Source organism: Salvia miltiorrhiza, chromosome 5, assembly GCF_028751815.1.
Source record: "Salvia miltiorrhiza cultivar Shanhuang (shh) chromosome 5, IMPLAD_Smil_shh, whole genome shotgun sequence".
NCBI classification, from domain to species: domain Eukaryota; kingdom Viridiplantae; phylum Streptophyta; class Magnoliopsida; order Lamiales; family Lamiaceae; genus Salvia; species Salvia miltiorrhiza.
Window position 1 is genome coordinate 57,144,287 of NC_080391.1, and position 16,738 is coordinate 57,161,024.

A 16,738-nucleotide genomic window follows, 5' to 3' on the forward strand; every position below is an offset into this window, starting at 1 on the left:
TTCAATAAAATGCAATGAAATGAAATGCAAATGGGATGTAATTTTGTATACATTAAATGCCGGTTGAACCCTACCCGGTGTTGTGAAATGATAATTTATTGTACAATAACCAAATGAAGGTGACATTATTATTTCATAATAGGACATATCAAATCACAATTGTAAATGAACTAGGCACGTGCAGCTGCTGCACATTCGATTAATCAATTGTGCATCACCAACATTTGTATTCCCAATATCCAACTGCCCATTCCTCTAAAAAAGAATGAAAAAAAGGTGTAAATGCAAATATAAACTTGAATATATCTTAACACCATAATTTTAAAATTTCTATAAATATTTGTTATGTGTTTTGCTGTTTTCTGCATTTAAACACAAGATTAATTCCATAAAAATAATTTTTTATAGATGGTATTGCCTAAGAATAATAAATGTTTTAAATTAGAGATTGTATTTTAATAAGGATGTTTATGGTCATTATCATACTTAAATATTGAATGGAGAGTAGTACTATATTGGATTATATATGTGGTCAATTAAAGCCAATAATGAAATCAGAACTATATGTGCATTAATTGCTACTAAAGTTTGAAAGCAAGTTTTATTATGCTCAATCATTTATCAATACCAGACATTTTAGGCTATTTATTAATAGAATATTTGTTTTGTATCTTCAAGAAAATACAGAAAACATTTTCACTATCCCTAATTAAAATATACCCAAATCCAACTGCTCCGAACCACTTGCCAGAAACTGCACAAATAATAAAATACACACACACACTTACACACTTTTGTTAGCTTCTAAGCATGTTTTTCATGATTAAAAATTAGATGTAATGATCCATTCTCCACTAAAACATTTAGAGTGGATCATTGTATTATTATTTTTTATAATGGGCAGTGAAAAAAAGTCAAAACTGGGGTGAAGTACAAATGTATAGATAAATAGGAGCACTCATACTTGCTATCTTTGTATCATTTTATTTTATTCATTGCATTTTATTTTGTGTCACGGATAGGAATGATTGTGAATTATAAGGCAAATGATGTCTGAAAATTTGTGGGACGACTGTTTATGTATACTATAGCTACACTAATCAAGATTTCACAAATATACAAACAATCATATATTTTGAAGTGACCAATCAAAGTGGGTTAAGGGGAAAGGTTTCATCTGTTTTGCCTATTGCATCTTTGTAGGAAAACTTTGCACATGGAAGATTTTTGGCACATTTGCCTAAAAAAATGTCCTATTGAAATTTTGAGATGGACAAAATAAGTTTTAAGAGTTCTTGTTTTTATTGTGTTTTAAATAAAATGGCGAATACTCGAAATTTATGGAGTGAATACCGTGATTTGATCAGATAATTTTCGTATTTTATGATATAAAGATTAAATTAAAGTTACGGTAAATAAACAATTTAATTTTTATATCGAATTTCAGATACTGCACCCTAGATTCAAATCGATGCATGTCTCATGTTCCAATTTTTACTATTTAATTCTATGTATTTCAATTCAATCATGAATATATATCTATATGTCTGCATAAGAAATAGGTAAGCAAAATAATATCGTGACACAATTCATAAATGATCAATAAATACATAGTGTTACTAAACACCAAACATAATCAGCAATAGCATATGACATGATGAGGTAGCCCCATAAAAAAAGATAACACATAACATTAATAATTTATTAGTATAAACTTATTTCAACGAGCAACTTCATCGATGAAGGGATGATTTTAACAAATAAATACTATAATATTCAAACACACCCAAAAAAAAGGTATGAACTTTGGGTGACATGCACTGCATAACATAAAATTTTCAACATACAAATTTTGTTTGCTTTTATTGGTAAATTCGTATATAGAATTAATGATCCGATTCCATGTGATTCCATGCGATTCCATGCATATTTTGGACAGAAAACGATGGGATATCCAAACACTTTGCACTTTTGTGAAATTGCTCGGTTATTTGGTAGATGTGTACAGTTTGTTATCAAAGTAATAGATTATTTTTATTTAATCTATATTTAATTTATAAAAATAGTGATTTTTCGTGGTGGCAAAAGATGAATCTGGAGACAGGAACGGTACAAATGAAGAGACAAAGCAAAAACCCTAAAATCAATAATGAAAAAAAGAAAAACATAATTGTGGAACTGCAAGAACACTTTGCACTGAAAAAACAAAAGTCTTGTTGCTTTTCTTCTACTTCTTCTTCTTCTTTTGTCTCTCTCTCCTTTGATGATGAGAGAGAAAAAGAAGCCCTCTGTGTTTGGGCGCGGAGTGGGTCCGAGCAACAAGCACCCGTCTCCTACTCAAGTCTTTTTCTCATAAATTCCTCAACTCCCTCGTCGCCAACTCCATTTCGATTTCATCCTCTCTTTTTCCCACACAGTTAAATATTCGTTGCAAGGAAGGCCAGCTAAAGCTGCGCTTTTTCGCTTCTTGAAAGTTACAATTCTCAAAATTGAGCGCCAGACGAGAAAAGGGCTCCCATAAAAATCGATTCTTGAACCCCAATAGAAAATGGGTGCTTTTGCGTTTCTTTTCTGGTTTTGAAAAGAGCTGCTTTTTGTTCGTTAGCGAAGAAAAAAGTGCTGATTTCTCTCTCTGATTGAAGAATGTTGCTCAGGAATTTGCGTTTGTCGGCATTCCTCGTACTAAATCTTTGTCTGTGCATCGTTTCCTTGAACCCCGATGGCCTGTCGCTGCTGTCCCTCAAGTCCGCCGTGGACGCCGCCTCCGCCGCCGCCTTCTTCTCCGACTGGAACGAGGACGACGCCACGCCGTGCCACTGGACGGGAATCTCGTGTATGAACGTCTCCGGCTCGGAGGATCCCCGCGTGGTCGGAATTTCCTTCGCCGGAAAGAATCTCCGCGCCTACATTCCGTCGGAGCTCGGCAGCTTGATTTATCTCCGGCGGCTGAACTTGCACGGCAACAATTTCTACGGCGGAATCCCCGATCAATTGTTCAATGCCTCTTCGCTCCACAGCATTTTCCTCTACGGGAACAACCTCTCCGGTTCCTTACCCCCCTCTTTATGCAGCGTCCCCCGCCTGCAAAATCTTGATCTTTCGAATAATACGTTATCCGGGCAGCTGCCGAAGTTCTTGCAGAACTGCCGGCAGCTGCAGCGCCTGATTCTGGCCGGAAACAGGTTTTCCGGCCAGATTCCGGAGGGGATTTTCCCGGAGCTGGCTAATCTTGAGCAGCTCGATTTATCCGGGAACGAGCTCAATGGCTCGATCCCGGATGATATGGGGGAGCTTAAGTCATTGTCTGGGACATTGAACTTGTCTTACAATCATTTCACAGGGAGAATTCCCAAGAGCTTGGGTGATTTGCCTCTAACTGTGAGCTTTGATCTGAGAGGAAATGATTTGAGTGGTGAGATTCCTCAAACAGGGTCGTTTGCGAATCAAGGGCCAACTGCATTCTTGGATAATCCTAGTTTGTGTGGCTTCCCTTTGCAGAGGTCTTGCAAGAACACTAGCTCGGATAGTTCGCCTAGTGTTGAGTATGGTTTGCAGGATAGCGATGGGGTTGGGGGCCGGAGGGGGCTGAGGCCCGGGATGATCATACTGATATCCGTGGCTGATGCAGTGGGAGTGGCGGTTGTAGGGTTGGTTGTGGTTTATGTGTATTGGAAGAGGAAGGATTCCCATGGTTGTAGCTGCACCGGGAAAGGGAAGCTCGGGGGGAATGAGAAGGCGGGGTTGTGTGCTTTTCCTTGCATTGGGTTTGGCGGCTTCCCTAGTAATGACTCGGAGGTGGAGTCAGAAAAGGGCGGTAGTGGTGGTGGTGGTGGTGCTAGTGGTGGGATGAGTGGCGGAGAGGGTGATCTTGTGGCCATTGATAAGGGGTTTAACTTTGAGTTGGACGAGCTTTTGAGGGCATCGGCTTATGTGTTGGGGAAGAGTGGTTTAGGGATAGTGTACAAGGTTGTGCTCGGGAATGGGGTGCCGGTGGCGGTTAGGAGGTTGGGGGAAGGAGGGGAGCAACGGTATAAGGAGTTTGTGGCGGAGGTGCAGGCGATTGGGAGGGTCAAGCATCCGAACGTGGTGAAGCTGAGGGCGTATTATTGGGCGCCCGACGAGAAGCTTCTCATCAGTGATTTCATCTCCAATGGTAGCTTGGCGTCTGCTCTTCGAGGTAATGTTTATGATCTGCATTGTGTTGAGCTTACATGATCTTCTTGTTAGCTACAATTTGTGGCCATATTGTGATATATGCCTTTGTTCATTTCATTACTTGCTGGTGTAGGATGACAAGTATGTGATCAACTTATCTAATGATATGATTTAGGATTTGGGTAAAAAAAACATTAGTTGTATGTTTGTTGTTGTGGTGGGATTGTTGATCTTTGCAGACCAAGTTTTTCTAAGATAGTTTAGGTGGACTGATGGTGACTAGGAACCAAAAAATTGACATGATAGATTTTAAACCTTTGTAGTTTGTTCGATTGTGTCATCAATAGTTGGTTGAAACGACGTCGTCTTGATATGTCAATGATATCTGCAGGGAAGGCGGGGACGACGTCGTCCCCGTTGTCCTGGTCGATCAGACTGAAAGTCGCGAAGGGGGCAGCCCGGGGGCTCGCCTACCTCCACGAATGCAGCCCGAGGAAATTTGTCCACGCGGATGTGAAGCCATCAAACATCCTCGTAGACAACGAGTACCAACCCTACGTATCCGATTTTGGCCTCAACCGGCTCATCACCATCACCGGGAACAACCCCTCCTCATCCGGTGGCTTCATCGGGGGGGCCCTTCCGTATCTCAAGGGGCCTCAGCCGGAAAAGGTCAACAACTACCGGGCACCAGAGGCCCGGATCCCCGGTGCCCGGCCTACACAGAAATGGGACGTCTACTCGTTTGGAGTAGTGTTGCTCGAGTTGCTAACGGGGAAGACTCCTGAGATCTCCTCCCCGACTAGCTCGACCTCCACGGAGATTCTAGACCTAGTGAGGTGGGTGAGGAGAGGGTTCGAGGAGGAGAGCCCGTTGTCGGACATGGTGGATCCGGTTTTGCTCCAAGAGGTGCATGCCAAGAAGGAAGTGCTCGGAGCGTTTCACGTAGCCCTAGCGTGCACGGAGGCCGACCCGGATGCCCGGCCGCGGATGAAGACCGTGTCGGAGAATCTCGACAAGATCGGAGCGTGAGAGGCTAAGCATTGTTTTGCAGTTGTGTTTCTTGCACTACTAGTTGTTCTGTCCGAAGAAGAAGACGATGCAGAGTTTTTTTATTTTTTTTCTATATGATTCTTTTTACTACAGCTTCATTTTGCAATTCAAAGTAGAAAACTAGCTATGGTGTAATTTATCTTGGTTTTAAGGTATCCTCTTGTAATAACTGGGGTCTATATATATAACTATTTTCAATTTTGTATTTCATTTTAATGTTCTTGTGGCGTGTGAGAATTTGGTATCGGTTATTCGGTTATTGGAGGTACCGAACCGAATTGATGAAGTGGTTAACCGATCTCATCGGTTTTAATATAATTATTTTATTTTAATTTTATAATTATTAAAATTAAAAGGGTTTAAGAATTTGATTGAAAATTAGAGATTAGAGAGAGATTTAAAAAAATAATTGAAACTAATTTCCGTACAAAAAGTTAAATTGAAATCTACACGATCTAGAAAAGTAAAAAAATACTACATAAAAGATTTCTATTTCATAAGTCAAATAACTGTGTAACCAATCGATTTTTTGGTTTTACCAATATTTATACACATAGATCAGGATCTCATTGGAACCATTCTGTAAATATATAAATATGATAGAAGGTTTATCAGCAATTGCAGATTTGAATTTTAAACCTATAACTTTTTTTAGATCAATAACACTATACATATCAAGCTAGCGTATACTTCCCCCGTCTATCAATTCGTGTCCTAATTTGTTATTTTGGTCTGTCCATCAATTCGTGTCCTACTTATTTTCAGTAATTATTTTTTTAATAAATATATTATTTTTTCTTAAAAATTGTATCCTTTTTTCTATTCAATATATAAACAATAAACTTTTTTTAAAAAAATTCATGCCCCTTTCCTCAAGGACACATATTGGTGGACGGAATGAGTATATATACACGGCAGCCCAAATTTAAAATGTACAATATTTATAATCTTGAAAACATTTATGGGCCAATCCCTTTTGGGCTCACATATGTAGAAGCAAAGCCCCCTTCTTCAATTCAGCTCTCCTCTCCTCTCTTTATTTTTAAAAAGAGAGTAGTCATATATTCTTAATTGATTTTCTAGATAATACACTATTCATTTTATGGTTTTGTTCGTTTGAAAGTTGAAACTATTTTCTAGAGTAAATACTTATATTTCCATGCTGCTTAACCAAATTAAACAAAAAATAAAGATAACATAAAAATTATAGTTATAATCTAATTTAAGTGAAATAGCAGATGCGGGAGAACTATAATAACAACCAAAAAGAAAAATAAGTCTTCCCTCCTTTGAACCCCCACCGCCGCCGGCCGCCACCCATCTCGCCGCCACACGCAGCCGTCGCGCCGCTACACGCACCCGTCGTGCCGCCATACTGTTTGATCTTTTTTCTATTATTAACCTCTTATACCAGCGCCCAAAGCCACTTCTTCCCTCCCCCATCCCCCATTATTAATCCCTAATCCCTAGCGCTGCAATCTGCAATTTTGTAAGGAAGGAAGGGCAGTGGCCGGAACAGCTAAAGCCGGACCGAAAAAGGAAGAGGAGAGTGGCCGGGGCAGCTGGAGTTGAACCGAACAGCTAAAGCCCCTCCCCCATTATTAAATCCCTAATCCATTTTGCTGCAATCTGCAATTTTGAAAAGAAGGAACAGCTAAAGCCGAACCGAACAGCTATAGTCCACCGAGCAAGGAAGGAAAGGAAGTGGCTGGAGCAGCTGAAGCTGAACTTCTTTTATCCTGCTCGCTTTCTCTCGTTCCCCGTTGCTCTCTCTCTCTCTTCCCACCGCAGCTTCGCGCAGGTTGGTGACTGGTTTGTGAAATTAATTTCTGTGTGCGCGTGCGAAATCGTTGTTGGTAATGAATTTGGTATTGTTTTTCCTCTACGTTGGCTGTTGCATGCTTTCGGAATTGTGTGATTGGAGATTGTGAGGATTGATGATTCTTGGCAGATCAACTGTTCGAGAACATGCTTAAGAGTTGTTTCTTGTTGACTGTATTCTCACAAAAGTAGATGGGTTTTGATCTATTTTAATTCTGAGTTGTATGCTTACATATAGACATGATATACTACTGATTCTGTTTAGAAAGGGAGTAATCAGAAAATGTTTTAATTTTTATTCATATTTGAGTAGATTTTATTCCTATCACAAATTTGGTCTTGTTGTTGCATAACTATAATAGGAGTCTACCATATTACAATTTCTAGCGTACTAGTGGGAATTCTATATTTTCGATCTGAAAATGGTGTCACTTACTTTTCAAACGGTCTACCGAGAGCCAATTATCATGGCAATTCAGGGTGATAGTATAAAGGTCCGGTCTTTGTAGTTGTGGCCTGTTTGTGGGAATTTTTCTGTTTACTGGAATTATTCTTAGGTGTTGGGGCTCGATTCATTGCCTAATTTTGCTATTTATTTAGTTTAATTTTTTGTTTTATTGAAAGATCTGTACCAATTCATTTGTGTTTTGATGGAATTTTGAATGATGCTGCATTGCTGCGAGGTGTTCAATTGGCAAGAATGGTTCTTTTTGTGGTTCTTGTTTCATGATTTTTGCATGATGACCAATCTATCAATTTGCATAAACAGGTTAGTGTTATCTCTGGGATTTATTCTGATAAATGTTTGCTTGAATGCAGATAAAGTTATTGAGAGAGCTGTAGGTGGAAAAGATCGACCAAGTAGAAATGGAGGTTTGCCTTGTATACTAATTGAGCATGACCTTTAGCTAATAAAACCTGTTTATTTGTGCTTCAAAATTTGAATTCTTTCTCTTGATTTAGGGAAATGGAAAGGAAAAGCAATATGATTTGGATAAGATCAAAGATACTCTAGCACCAGAGGACTCTACTGTTGGTGGTCTGCTAGTACCAGGGAAGGACAGGATGGTTTTTAGACCACTTAAGAAATCGGTTTTAGGTATGATTTTATACACTTGTTGACTCAAAGTAGTACATTTGAATTGGGAGACAAGTAATTGTTATCTTTTCTCAAATCATCTTTTGTTGTTTTGACAGGATTGGACATGCTTGCCAATGCAAAACGCATGGAGTCAAAGGTTGAGGGCTCATTTAAAAAGCCAAAAGAAAGAGTTGCCTCCATTGCTTCATCCCTTGATGAAGGCGAGGAAATGCCTGTATCTTTGGGAATAGATGATGGAGAGAATGTCACATCTAGTGGTTTACGGAGTTACAGCAATAGGAAATACCGTGAATCAGCTTCAAACGAGACATCTGGTTTAGGTAAGCGATGCTTATTATCGGCCTATGCTTTTATAAGTTTGTTTTACTTTTCTGTGTTCTTTAGCTTTTCTTCCTACATTTTCAGGAAGTGTTGTTACTGGAGAAGCAAATGCAATTGAAGCATCCCCTCGGCATCATTCAGATAGACATATGAATGTACGTTTATTTTATGGTTCTTTTAGATACTTACCAGCATAAGAATTCAATCATTCATGTTCTTCAAGCTACTTTCAGTTATAGATTCCGCCTTTTTATCTTAAAGTTTTTAACACCAGTTATTGTAGTAATTAGGTGAAACTATGCACTTTAGAATAAATTGAGTGTCTTATGTAGAGAGTAAACTATTCCCTGAGCTTAATACCGAAGCTGGAATTGTCACAACCAATATTCGTGTTTAGACATTTAACTTACAAACTGAGAAGTACATGCTTCTCTACCTGGTTGCTAGCATTATGAACAATGGTGATGGGTTTTTGCTGATTGCTAATAGATGTATTATATTCTCTGTTTTTGATATTTAGGTGCAGAGTGAATCTGTTCAAAGTTCAAGGAGTAGGAGTCCTAGTTCAGACTATGCCAGAAGTGATAGAGGCCGAAGCAAATATGATGAGCACTACAGAAGCTCTGACAGGGAAGGGAGAACCCCTAGAGATAGATATGGCTCTGACAGGGAGGGGAGGACCCCTAGAGATAGATATGGCTCTGACAGGGAAGGGATGACCCCTAGAGAGTCATCTCGTGGTCAAGAAAAAGAGCACAGTGGAGACTACGGGAGAAAGAGAAGTAGATATGACAGGTCTATGCGAACACCTGGTATGCCTTGTTCTCTATTTTCACTGCTTAGTGCCTTTAAATATATTATAACTAGATGTCAAATAAAATTTAGTTAAATGGATTTTTTCTTGTTCACATCTTCAAATTCTTGTTGTCAAAAGAACTTTTCTAAAACAAGGTTTTTTCAACCTAATGTGATGCATGTCATTGCAGGCAGGTCTGACTGGGATGATGGAAGATGGGAGTGGGAAGAATCCCCGCGTCGTGATGGTCGTAATTCTAGCAGTAGACATTATCGTCCTTCTCCATCTCCCATGCTCGTTGGGGCCTCTCCTGATGCACGGCTTGTCTCTCCATGGTTGGGAGGGCGTACTCCTAATTCTTCTGGTAAGCCACACAAACTTGTCATTACTCGTAGGCTGAAATTGGGAATCATCTTGTATGGTATCTTGAATTAACTTTTTCTCTATGCATTGCAACAGTTGCATCTCCTTGGGATAGCATTGCTCCTTCCCCGACTCCAATTCGGGCATCTGGAACGTCTCTTAGGTATGCAAGTTCCCGATATGGTGGGAGATCCAATCAGGTTGACTCTAAGGTATCTCTCTCTCTCTTAATTCTCCTAAACCCTTTTCTAACAGTTATTGTTTTCTGTAACATCTTATATTTTGATGCATTTTGTATTAACCTGATGATGAATTCTCCCTCCTTTGCTATGTATGTTTTCTTGTTTTAGGATGAAGAAAATGATCCAGAAAGCACATCCGCAGACCAGAATTATGAGATAACAGAAAGTATGCGTTTAGAGATGGAATACAACTCCGATCGTGCCTGGTAATTTAATCTCGATATTTTTGAGGATTTATGGCTTAAGTTTTTACTTCAATCCACTTTGTCTAGGATGTCCCTAGATGACTACTATATTTTTATGTAGTGTGGGCAAGAATGACTGATCATGTAACGATATGAATTTATGTTGCTATTTTAATCTGAAGAAAGTAATGGAAAAAGGGGAAGGTAGTGAACACATATTTTGTTTACGTAGTTACAGAAATAAGCGATCTACTTATTTTCTCACATTCTTGTTTTAAATTACCGCAATAACTTTGTGTTTTCACCTAGTAACTTTTTGTTTGTCAATGGCACTGTGGCATTTTGTTATTTTTAGGTTGCTTCTTATATAATCTAGTGTTTCTCATTAGTCATTACAAATTAATCATGTCTGCAGGTATGATCGGGAAGAAGGCGGCACAGTTTATGATGCTGATAGCTCCTCAGCTTTCCTCGGTGATGAGGCATCTTTCCAGAAAAAAGAAGCAGAGTTGGCTAAGAGACTGGTATAGTTTCTAATGCCTTTATTTTGATGTATTCCCTCATTTCTAGTGGCCCAACTGATCCCACTTTATATTCTAACTGTCAATGACTCTTGTTCTAGTTGATGGTAGTAGTCGACTAGTGGTTAATTCTAGAATTTCAGCGATGGCCTTTGATCCTAAACATGTGAACAGTTTTTTTTTCTTTTTCTTTTTTTGCTCGCTTGTGTGTGTGTGTAATGCAACTCAATCCTTTTTGGATTGAGTTTTTTAAGGACAATGAACTTGAAATCTTATTACTTAAAATTGTACTATGTGCTTAGCAGCTTATGTAATGTGGTTTAGTTCAGAACTATGATAATAAAAGAGAAGAAAAATAAAAGAACAAAAGAAAGGAAAAAGTGCGAATAGAGATAGCAGAAGCCGGCTAATATTTATATAGCTTGTTCTCAATTCTCATGCATTTCTAAAATCTAACTTATTGTGCCTTGGATTGTAGGTGAGAAGAGATGGAACTAAGATGACTCTTGCACAGAGCAAAAAACTTTCGCAGCTAACTGCTGATAATGCTCAGTGGGAGGATAGACAACTTCTGAGATCAGGTGCTGTCAGAGGAACTGAGGTGCAGACCGAGTTTGATGATGAGGAAGAACGAAAGGTTATTCTTCTTGTGCATGGTATGCTCGAATCTTATTCTTGGATGTTTTATAATGTCCTGATTTTTCACTTGAAGCAAAACTGTTATATTTTTAATGAGGTTCTAAATATCTCGTTTAACAGATACAAAACCCCCTTTTCTCGATGGGAGGATTGTCTTCACGAAGCAAGCTGAGCCTGTTATGCCATTAAAAGACCCTACGTCAGATATGGCTATAATATCACGAAAGGGCTCCAATCTGGTTAGGGAAATTCGTGAAAAACAAAGCATGAACAAGTCCAGACAACGGTTTTGGGAGCTTGCTGGTTCTAATCTTGGCAATATTCTTGGCGTTGAGAAAACTGCAGATCAGGTTTGCAACATTCAGAATTGGAATAATTTATTGTTAGGTGGTCCTTTGCCATCTTTTGGCATTAAGCAGTGAAGTTCTGATTTGTTTTCTTTTGCATTGCTTACTAGATTGATGCAGATACTGCTGAAGTTGGCGAACAAGGTGAAATTGATTTCAAACAGGATGCAAAATTTGCACAACATTTAAAAAAAGGAGAGGGAGTCAGTGATTTTGCTAAATCAAAAACGTTAGCACAACAGCGACAATATTTACCCATCTTTTCTATACGAGACGATTTACTGCAGGTATGAGTTTGTTGAGTTGTTTTGCTATGCATAATTAATAAAGTATTCCACATTGCATGGAGCTTTGATTGAAAAATTATCCGATCGGTGTTCTGTAATTTCACTGGATTCTTCTGTTTTTGGCTCATAAATCATTTGTTCCTCAGTGGTGTGGTAAATAGTTATGTCGTATTTTCGCCTTACTTTCTGTTTACTTGTTTTTGGGAAAGAGTCGTGCATAATGGTCCCGTAATGAAACCCATATATGATATTACTACCAAGCAACAAAATATAATTCATTTAGTCTAATCTCATCCACCGAGAATCAACATTCTGTATTTTATTGGGGTATTTGTTATTAAATCTCATCTTTCATAAATACAGGTAATCCGTGAAAATCAAGTGATTGTAGTGGTTGGTGAAACTGGTTCAGGAAAGACAACACAATTAACACAGGTTTGTTCAAAGTTGTATTTATAAAAATATTTGTCTGAGTTTGTGTCTGTATATCTTAAAGACACTTGTTTCAATCATGACAATACTTTCCCTGCGCAGTATCTTCACGAAGATGGGTACACAAACAACGGCATTGTTGGCTGCACGCAACCAAGGCGTGTGGCAGCCATGAGTGTTGCAAAAAGAGTCAGCGAAGAGATGGAAACTGAACTTGGTGAAAAAGTTGGATATGCCATACGTTTTGAGGATGTCACCGGGCCTAACACTGTTATTAAGGTAGCGACATCTTGTCTCTTCCTCATTTGTTCTCATTTTTATACTTTTTCTTGCTTGTCCTGGCTAGTATTTGCTCGATGCAAGTATATGTTGTATGAGTACTTGCATTTGTCGTTCAATTACAAACATCAGCTGCATCTATGGACTTTATCTGCGATTGCATTTGTCTAGTAACTGGAATGCTCAATCTAAGTCTCTAATTCTCAATTATCAGTTCTTAAACAAGTGTTCTCTACTTTTGCAGTACATGACTGATGGCGTGTTGCTAAGGGAGACACTAAAAGATTCAGATCTTGATAAATATCGGTATGCATTTCATGAATCTAAGGTTGTTTTGAGTAGTGCCTGTTGTGTAAATCGTTGTATTAACTCTTTTATCTCCGCGATGTAGTGTCATTGTGATGGATGAAGCACACGAGCGGTCTCTAAGCACAGATGTACTATTTGGTATCCTCAAGAAAGTTGTGGCCAGACGTCGTGATTTCAAGCTCATTGTGACTTCTGCGACTCTAAATGCTCAGAAATTTTCGGATTTTTTTGGGAGCGTTCCTATATTTCACATTCCTGGTAGGACATTTCCGGTTCAGACGTTGTACAGTAAGACACCTTGTGAAGATTACGTTGAAGGTGCAGTAAAGCAGGCGATGACGATTCACATCACGAGTGCTCCTGGCGACATCCTAATCTTCATGACCGGTCAAGATGAGATTGAGGCGACATGTTATGCTCTTCAAGAACGCATGGATCAACTCGCTTCCAAGAAGGAAGCTCCAAAGCTGCTCATCCTTCCCATATACTCCCAGCTTCCTGCTGACTTGCAAGCAAAGATTTTCGAGAACGCTGAAGATGGAGCTCGCAAGTGTATTGTTGCTACTAATATTGCTGAGACGTCGTTGACAGTCGATGGGATCTTCTATGTCATTGACACGGGATATGGTAAGATAAAAGTCTATAACCCGCGTATGGGTATGGATGCTCTCCAAGTGTTTCCAGTTAGTCGCGCTGCTGCTGATCAGCGTGCTGGACGAGCTGGAAGAACCGGGCCGGGGACTTGCTACCGCCTTTACACGGAGAGCGCTTATCTGAACGAAATGCTTCCCAGTCCTGTCCCAGAAATTCAACGGACCAACCTGGGAAATGTGGTTTTGTTGCTCAAGAGTTTGAAAATCGAAAACCTGTTGGATTTCGACTTCATGGATCCTCCTCCTCAAGAAAACATCCTCAACTCCATGTACCAGCTGTGGGTGTTGGGTGCTCTGAACAACGTCGGAGATCTGACAGATATAGGTTGGAAGATGGTGGAGTTTCCCTTGGATCCCCCGTTGGCCAAGATGCTCTTGATGGGCGAGCAGCTCGGATGCCTCAACGAGGTTCTAACAATCGTGTCGATGCTTTCAGTGCCCTCCGTCTTCTTCCGACCCAAGGACCGGGTGGAAGAGAGCGACGCTGCAAGGGAGAAATTCTTTGTGCCGGAATCCGACCACCTCACGCTGCTAAACGTGTACCAGCAATGGAAGTCCAACGACTATCGGGGCGACTGGTGCAACGACCACTTCCTGCACGTCAAAGGTCTGCGCAAGGCTAGAGAGGTAAGATCCCAGCTGCTGGACATTCTCAAGACGCTCAAGATCCCGCTCACCTCGTGTGGGCCCGACTGGGACGTCGTGAGGATGGCCATCTGCTCCGCCTACTTCCACAACTCGGCGCGCCTCAAGGGCGTCGGGGAGTATGTCAACTGCAGGAACGGGATGCCCTGCCACCTGCATCCCAGCAGCGCGTTGTACGGCCTGGGCTACACTCCCGACTACGTCGTCTACCACGAGCTGATCCTCACGGCCAAGGAGTACATGCAGTGCGCCACGGCGGTTGAGCCGCAGTGGCTGGCTGAGCTCGGGCCCATGTTTTTCTCGGTGAAGGACTCGGATACGTCGATGATCGAGCACAAGAAGAAGCAGAAGCAGGAGAAGACTGCCATGGAGGAGGAGATGGAGAGTTTGAGGAAGGTTCAAGAAGAGAAGGAGAGAGAGAGGAAAGAAAAGGAGAAGAAGAAGAGGCAGAAGGAGCAACAGCAAGTTTCCTTGCCTGGCTTGAAGAGAGGGGCTTCCACATATCTCAGACCCAAAAGGCTTGGGCTTTAACTTCTTCTTTTTTTCAAGATTATTGATTTTATACATTTTAATTTTGTGGCCTCAATTATACATTTCAGCTGGATATAGAGCGCTAACGATGTATATAAATCAAAAATTAGAATGCCAATCTCTTCATTCCCTTTCTCTCTAATTAACTGAATAAATCTTATTCAATACAATAAACGATTAAAATAATTTTGAATTTATGTGCAACTTGAAATGAGTATATTATCATTATGCACATAGCAACCTTACAACAGTGCAACACGTACATTACCATCTGGTCAACATAACAAATTTATTACTAGAATTTAAGGAGAGCTGACCGGCCATGAATTTAATTTAGGATATTTAGTGTGGGGCTATGAATTTAATTTAGAGCTATAATCTAGGATAAATTAGTAAATTTATAATAATTTATTACACCCCCGCTCCGCGAATCTTGAGGCAATTCTTTTCGACACGGGAATTAAGAAAAAATAGCATTTAGACGTGTTTGGTGTCTTGGGTTAGCTATAGCAATATTGATTAGATCCAGTTAGATAAGCTAGTTAAACAAAGATTAATTAGTATTGATTGTGTGTTTGACTCGTAAAACTAATTACCGCGTTTAACCAATTTTCTGTTTGGTACTCAATGTTAAAATTAGATAACAATATATCTTACCCATTATATCCCCGAAATAATTTTGCAATGACAGAAATACCCTCATCATTTTCATTAGTCTACAGCTTCGGTTGCAGTGTTTCTTAACCCACCAACTGTTTGTTTTAATGCCTGAATGGTTGCTCATGGTAGAAGATCGTAAGGCACCTCCCAATTCCAGTTTTAACACACAAACATTCAGCACAATAGGAATAAAAAACTACCCCATCACCATTGCGCTACTTATGTGGACTGAACGAGGCACAAGAACTGTCCTAAAAAACCTCCCAGATTCTACAAAATTACCACAACTTGCATTTCGCCTCCACTTCATCTTCCTTTCACATTCAACAAAAAGATACCCTTTTTATTCTAGGTTTCAAGAATATAACCCAGCTGAGAGATTGATGTCCGAAAACACGCTTATGCGCTAAGAATATCTTTTTGAAAACATATAGATATTTGAAACCCCAGGAAGCCGATTGAAGAACAAATTCGATGGAAACTGTGAAATCGAAATTAAAAACCAACATATATGCGAAACCCTATATCTATGGGGATATCAGATGAAATTACACACAAGCTGGATTCAGATGAAAATTTTCGAAAAAACAAAATTTACGCATCAGAGTGGCAAATCAATGGGGACATCATTTTATTCCTCCCAATTCGAACATTACCTAAGACTTTCTTCATCGCAGAGACGTCGCGCAGACAGAAGGAAAAGAAAATGGGAGGGGCAATGACCTTATTTCGAGCTTTGAATTAATTTTCAAGAGGGGCAATTAAGTCAAGTCCAAAATAAAACCAGAGTACTGTTCAACCTAGGAAACGGTAACTGATGGGGGGCGCCGGTTGTGTAAGCTTGATTAAACAGTGATTTTGGACCGGGTCGTGCCTCATTTTCGGGCTCGGCGTGATGCGTGTTCCAGATACCAAACACACGTTTAATCTAGTATACCTATACTAATACGCCTTAAACCAAGCTACCAAACGCGGCCGTGTTAAGTGTGGTAGGTAAAAAAGTGAAAATATGAATAAAGAGATTTTTTTTGCCATATAAGAAAATGACTCAAGATTCGTGGGACGATCGAAAAAAGAAAGTGATTCAAGATTCGTGGGACGGAGGGAGTATTATTATTTTGAATGGGGGCTATAATGAGTAAAATGGAAGCTAATATAATAAGGGTTAATTGCCCCTAAATACACCACATTTCCTTGAATTCTACAATTGCACATCACCTTTAAATCCGCCCCTAAATACATCACCTTTATATTTTTTTTTTGTTTTTGCACATGACTAAAAAATCCTCAAGAAATAAATTAAAGTGTTAATTTATAAATTTAAATATCTTTTTAACAACGGAAATATAATAAAATAAAATTCTTTATTTATTTTTATAAAATTTTTTATTTTATTA

The 16,738-nt window shown here is 39.5% G+C and overlaps 2 protein-coding genes across 3 annotated transcripts; both read left to right on the forward strand.

The window, feature by feature from the left end:
• Window positions 1–2,153: 2,153 nt before the first annotated feature.
• On the forward strand, window positions 2,154–5,418 carry LOC131025407 (receptor protein kinase-like protein ZAR1). The gene is made up of 2 exons (XM_057955153.1): window positions 2,154–4,177; window positions 4,547–5,418. The coding sequence occupies exons 1-2, from the start codon at window positions 2,644–2,646 to the stop codon at window positions 5,185–5,187; spliced, it is 2,175 nt and encodes a 724-aa protein (XP_057811136.1). The 5' UTR covers window positions 2,154–2,643; the 3' UTR covers window positions 5,188–5,418.
• Window positions 5,419–6,436: 1,018 nt separating this feature from the next.
• LOC131025408 (pre-mRNA-splicing factor ATP-dependent RNA helicase DEAH7) lies at window positions 6,437–14,799 on the forward strand. Of its 2 annotated transcripts, none has more exons than XM_057955154.1 (17): window positions 6,437–7,009; window positions 7,849–7,902; window positions 7,993–8,128; window positions 8,227–8,451; window positions 8,537–8,607; window positions 8,973–9,264; window positions 9,439–9,612; window positions 9,708–9,823; window positions 9,962–10,059; window positions 10,454–10,562; window positions 11,038–11,215; window positions 11,319–11,548; window positions 11,656–11,832; window positions 12,196–12,267; window positions 12,367–12,543; window positions 12,788–12,849; window positions 12,935–14,799. In XM_057955154.1, the coding sequence occupies exons 2-17, from the start codon at window positions 7,897–7,899 to the stop codon at window positions 14,679–14,681; spliced, it is 3,870 nt and encodes a 1,289-aa protein (XP_057811137.1). In that variant the 5' UTR covers window positions 6,437–7,009; window positions 7,849–7,896; the 3' UTR covers window positions 14,682–14,799. The 2 variants fall into 2 exon arrangements, with proteins under 2 accessions (XP_057811137.1, XP_057811138.1); XM_057955155.1 differs by having other exon boundaries at window positions 8,979–9,264.
• The last annotated feature ends 1,939 nt before the right edge of the window (window positions 14,800–16,738 follow it).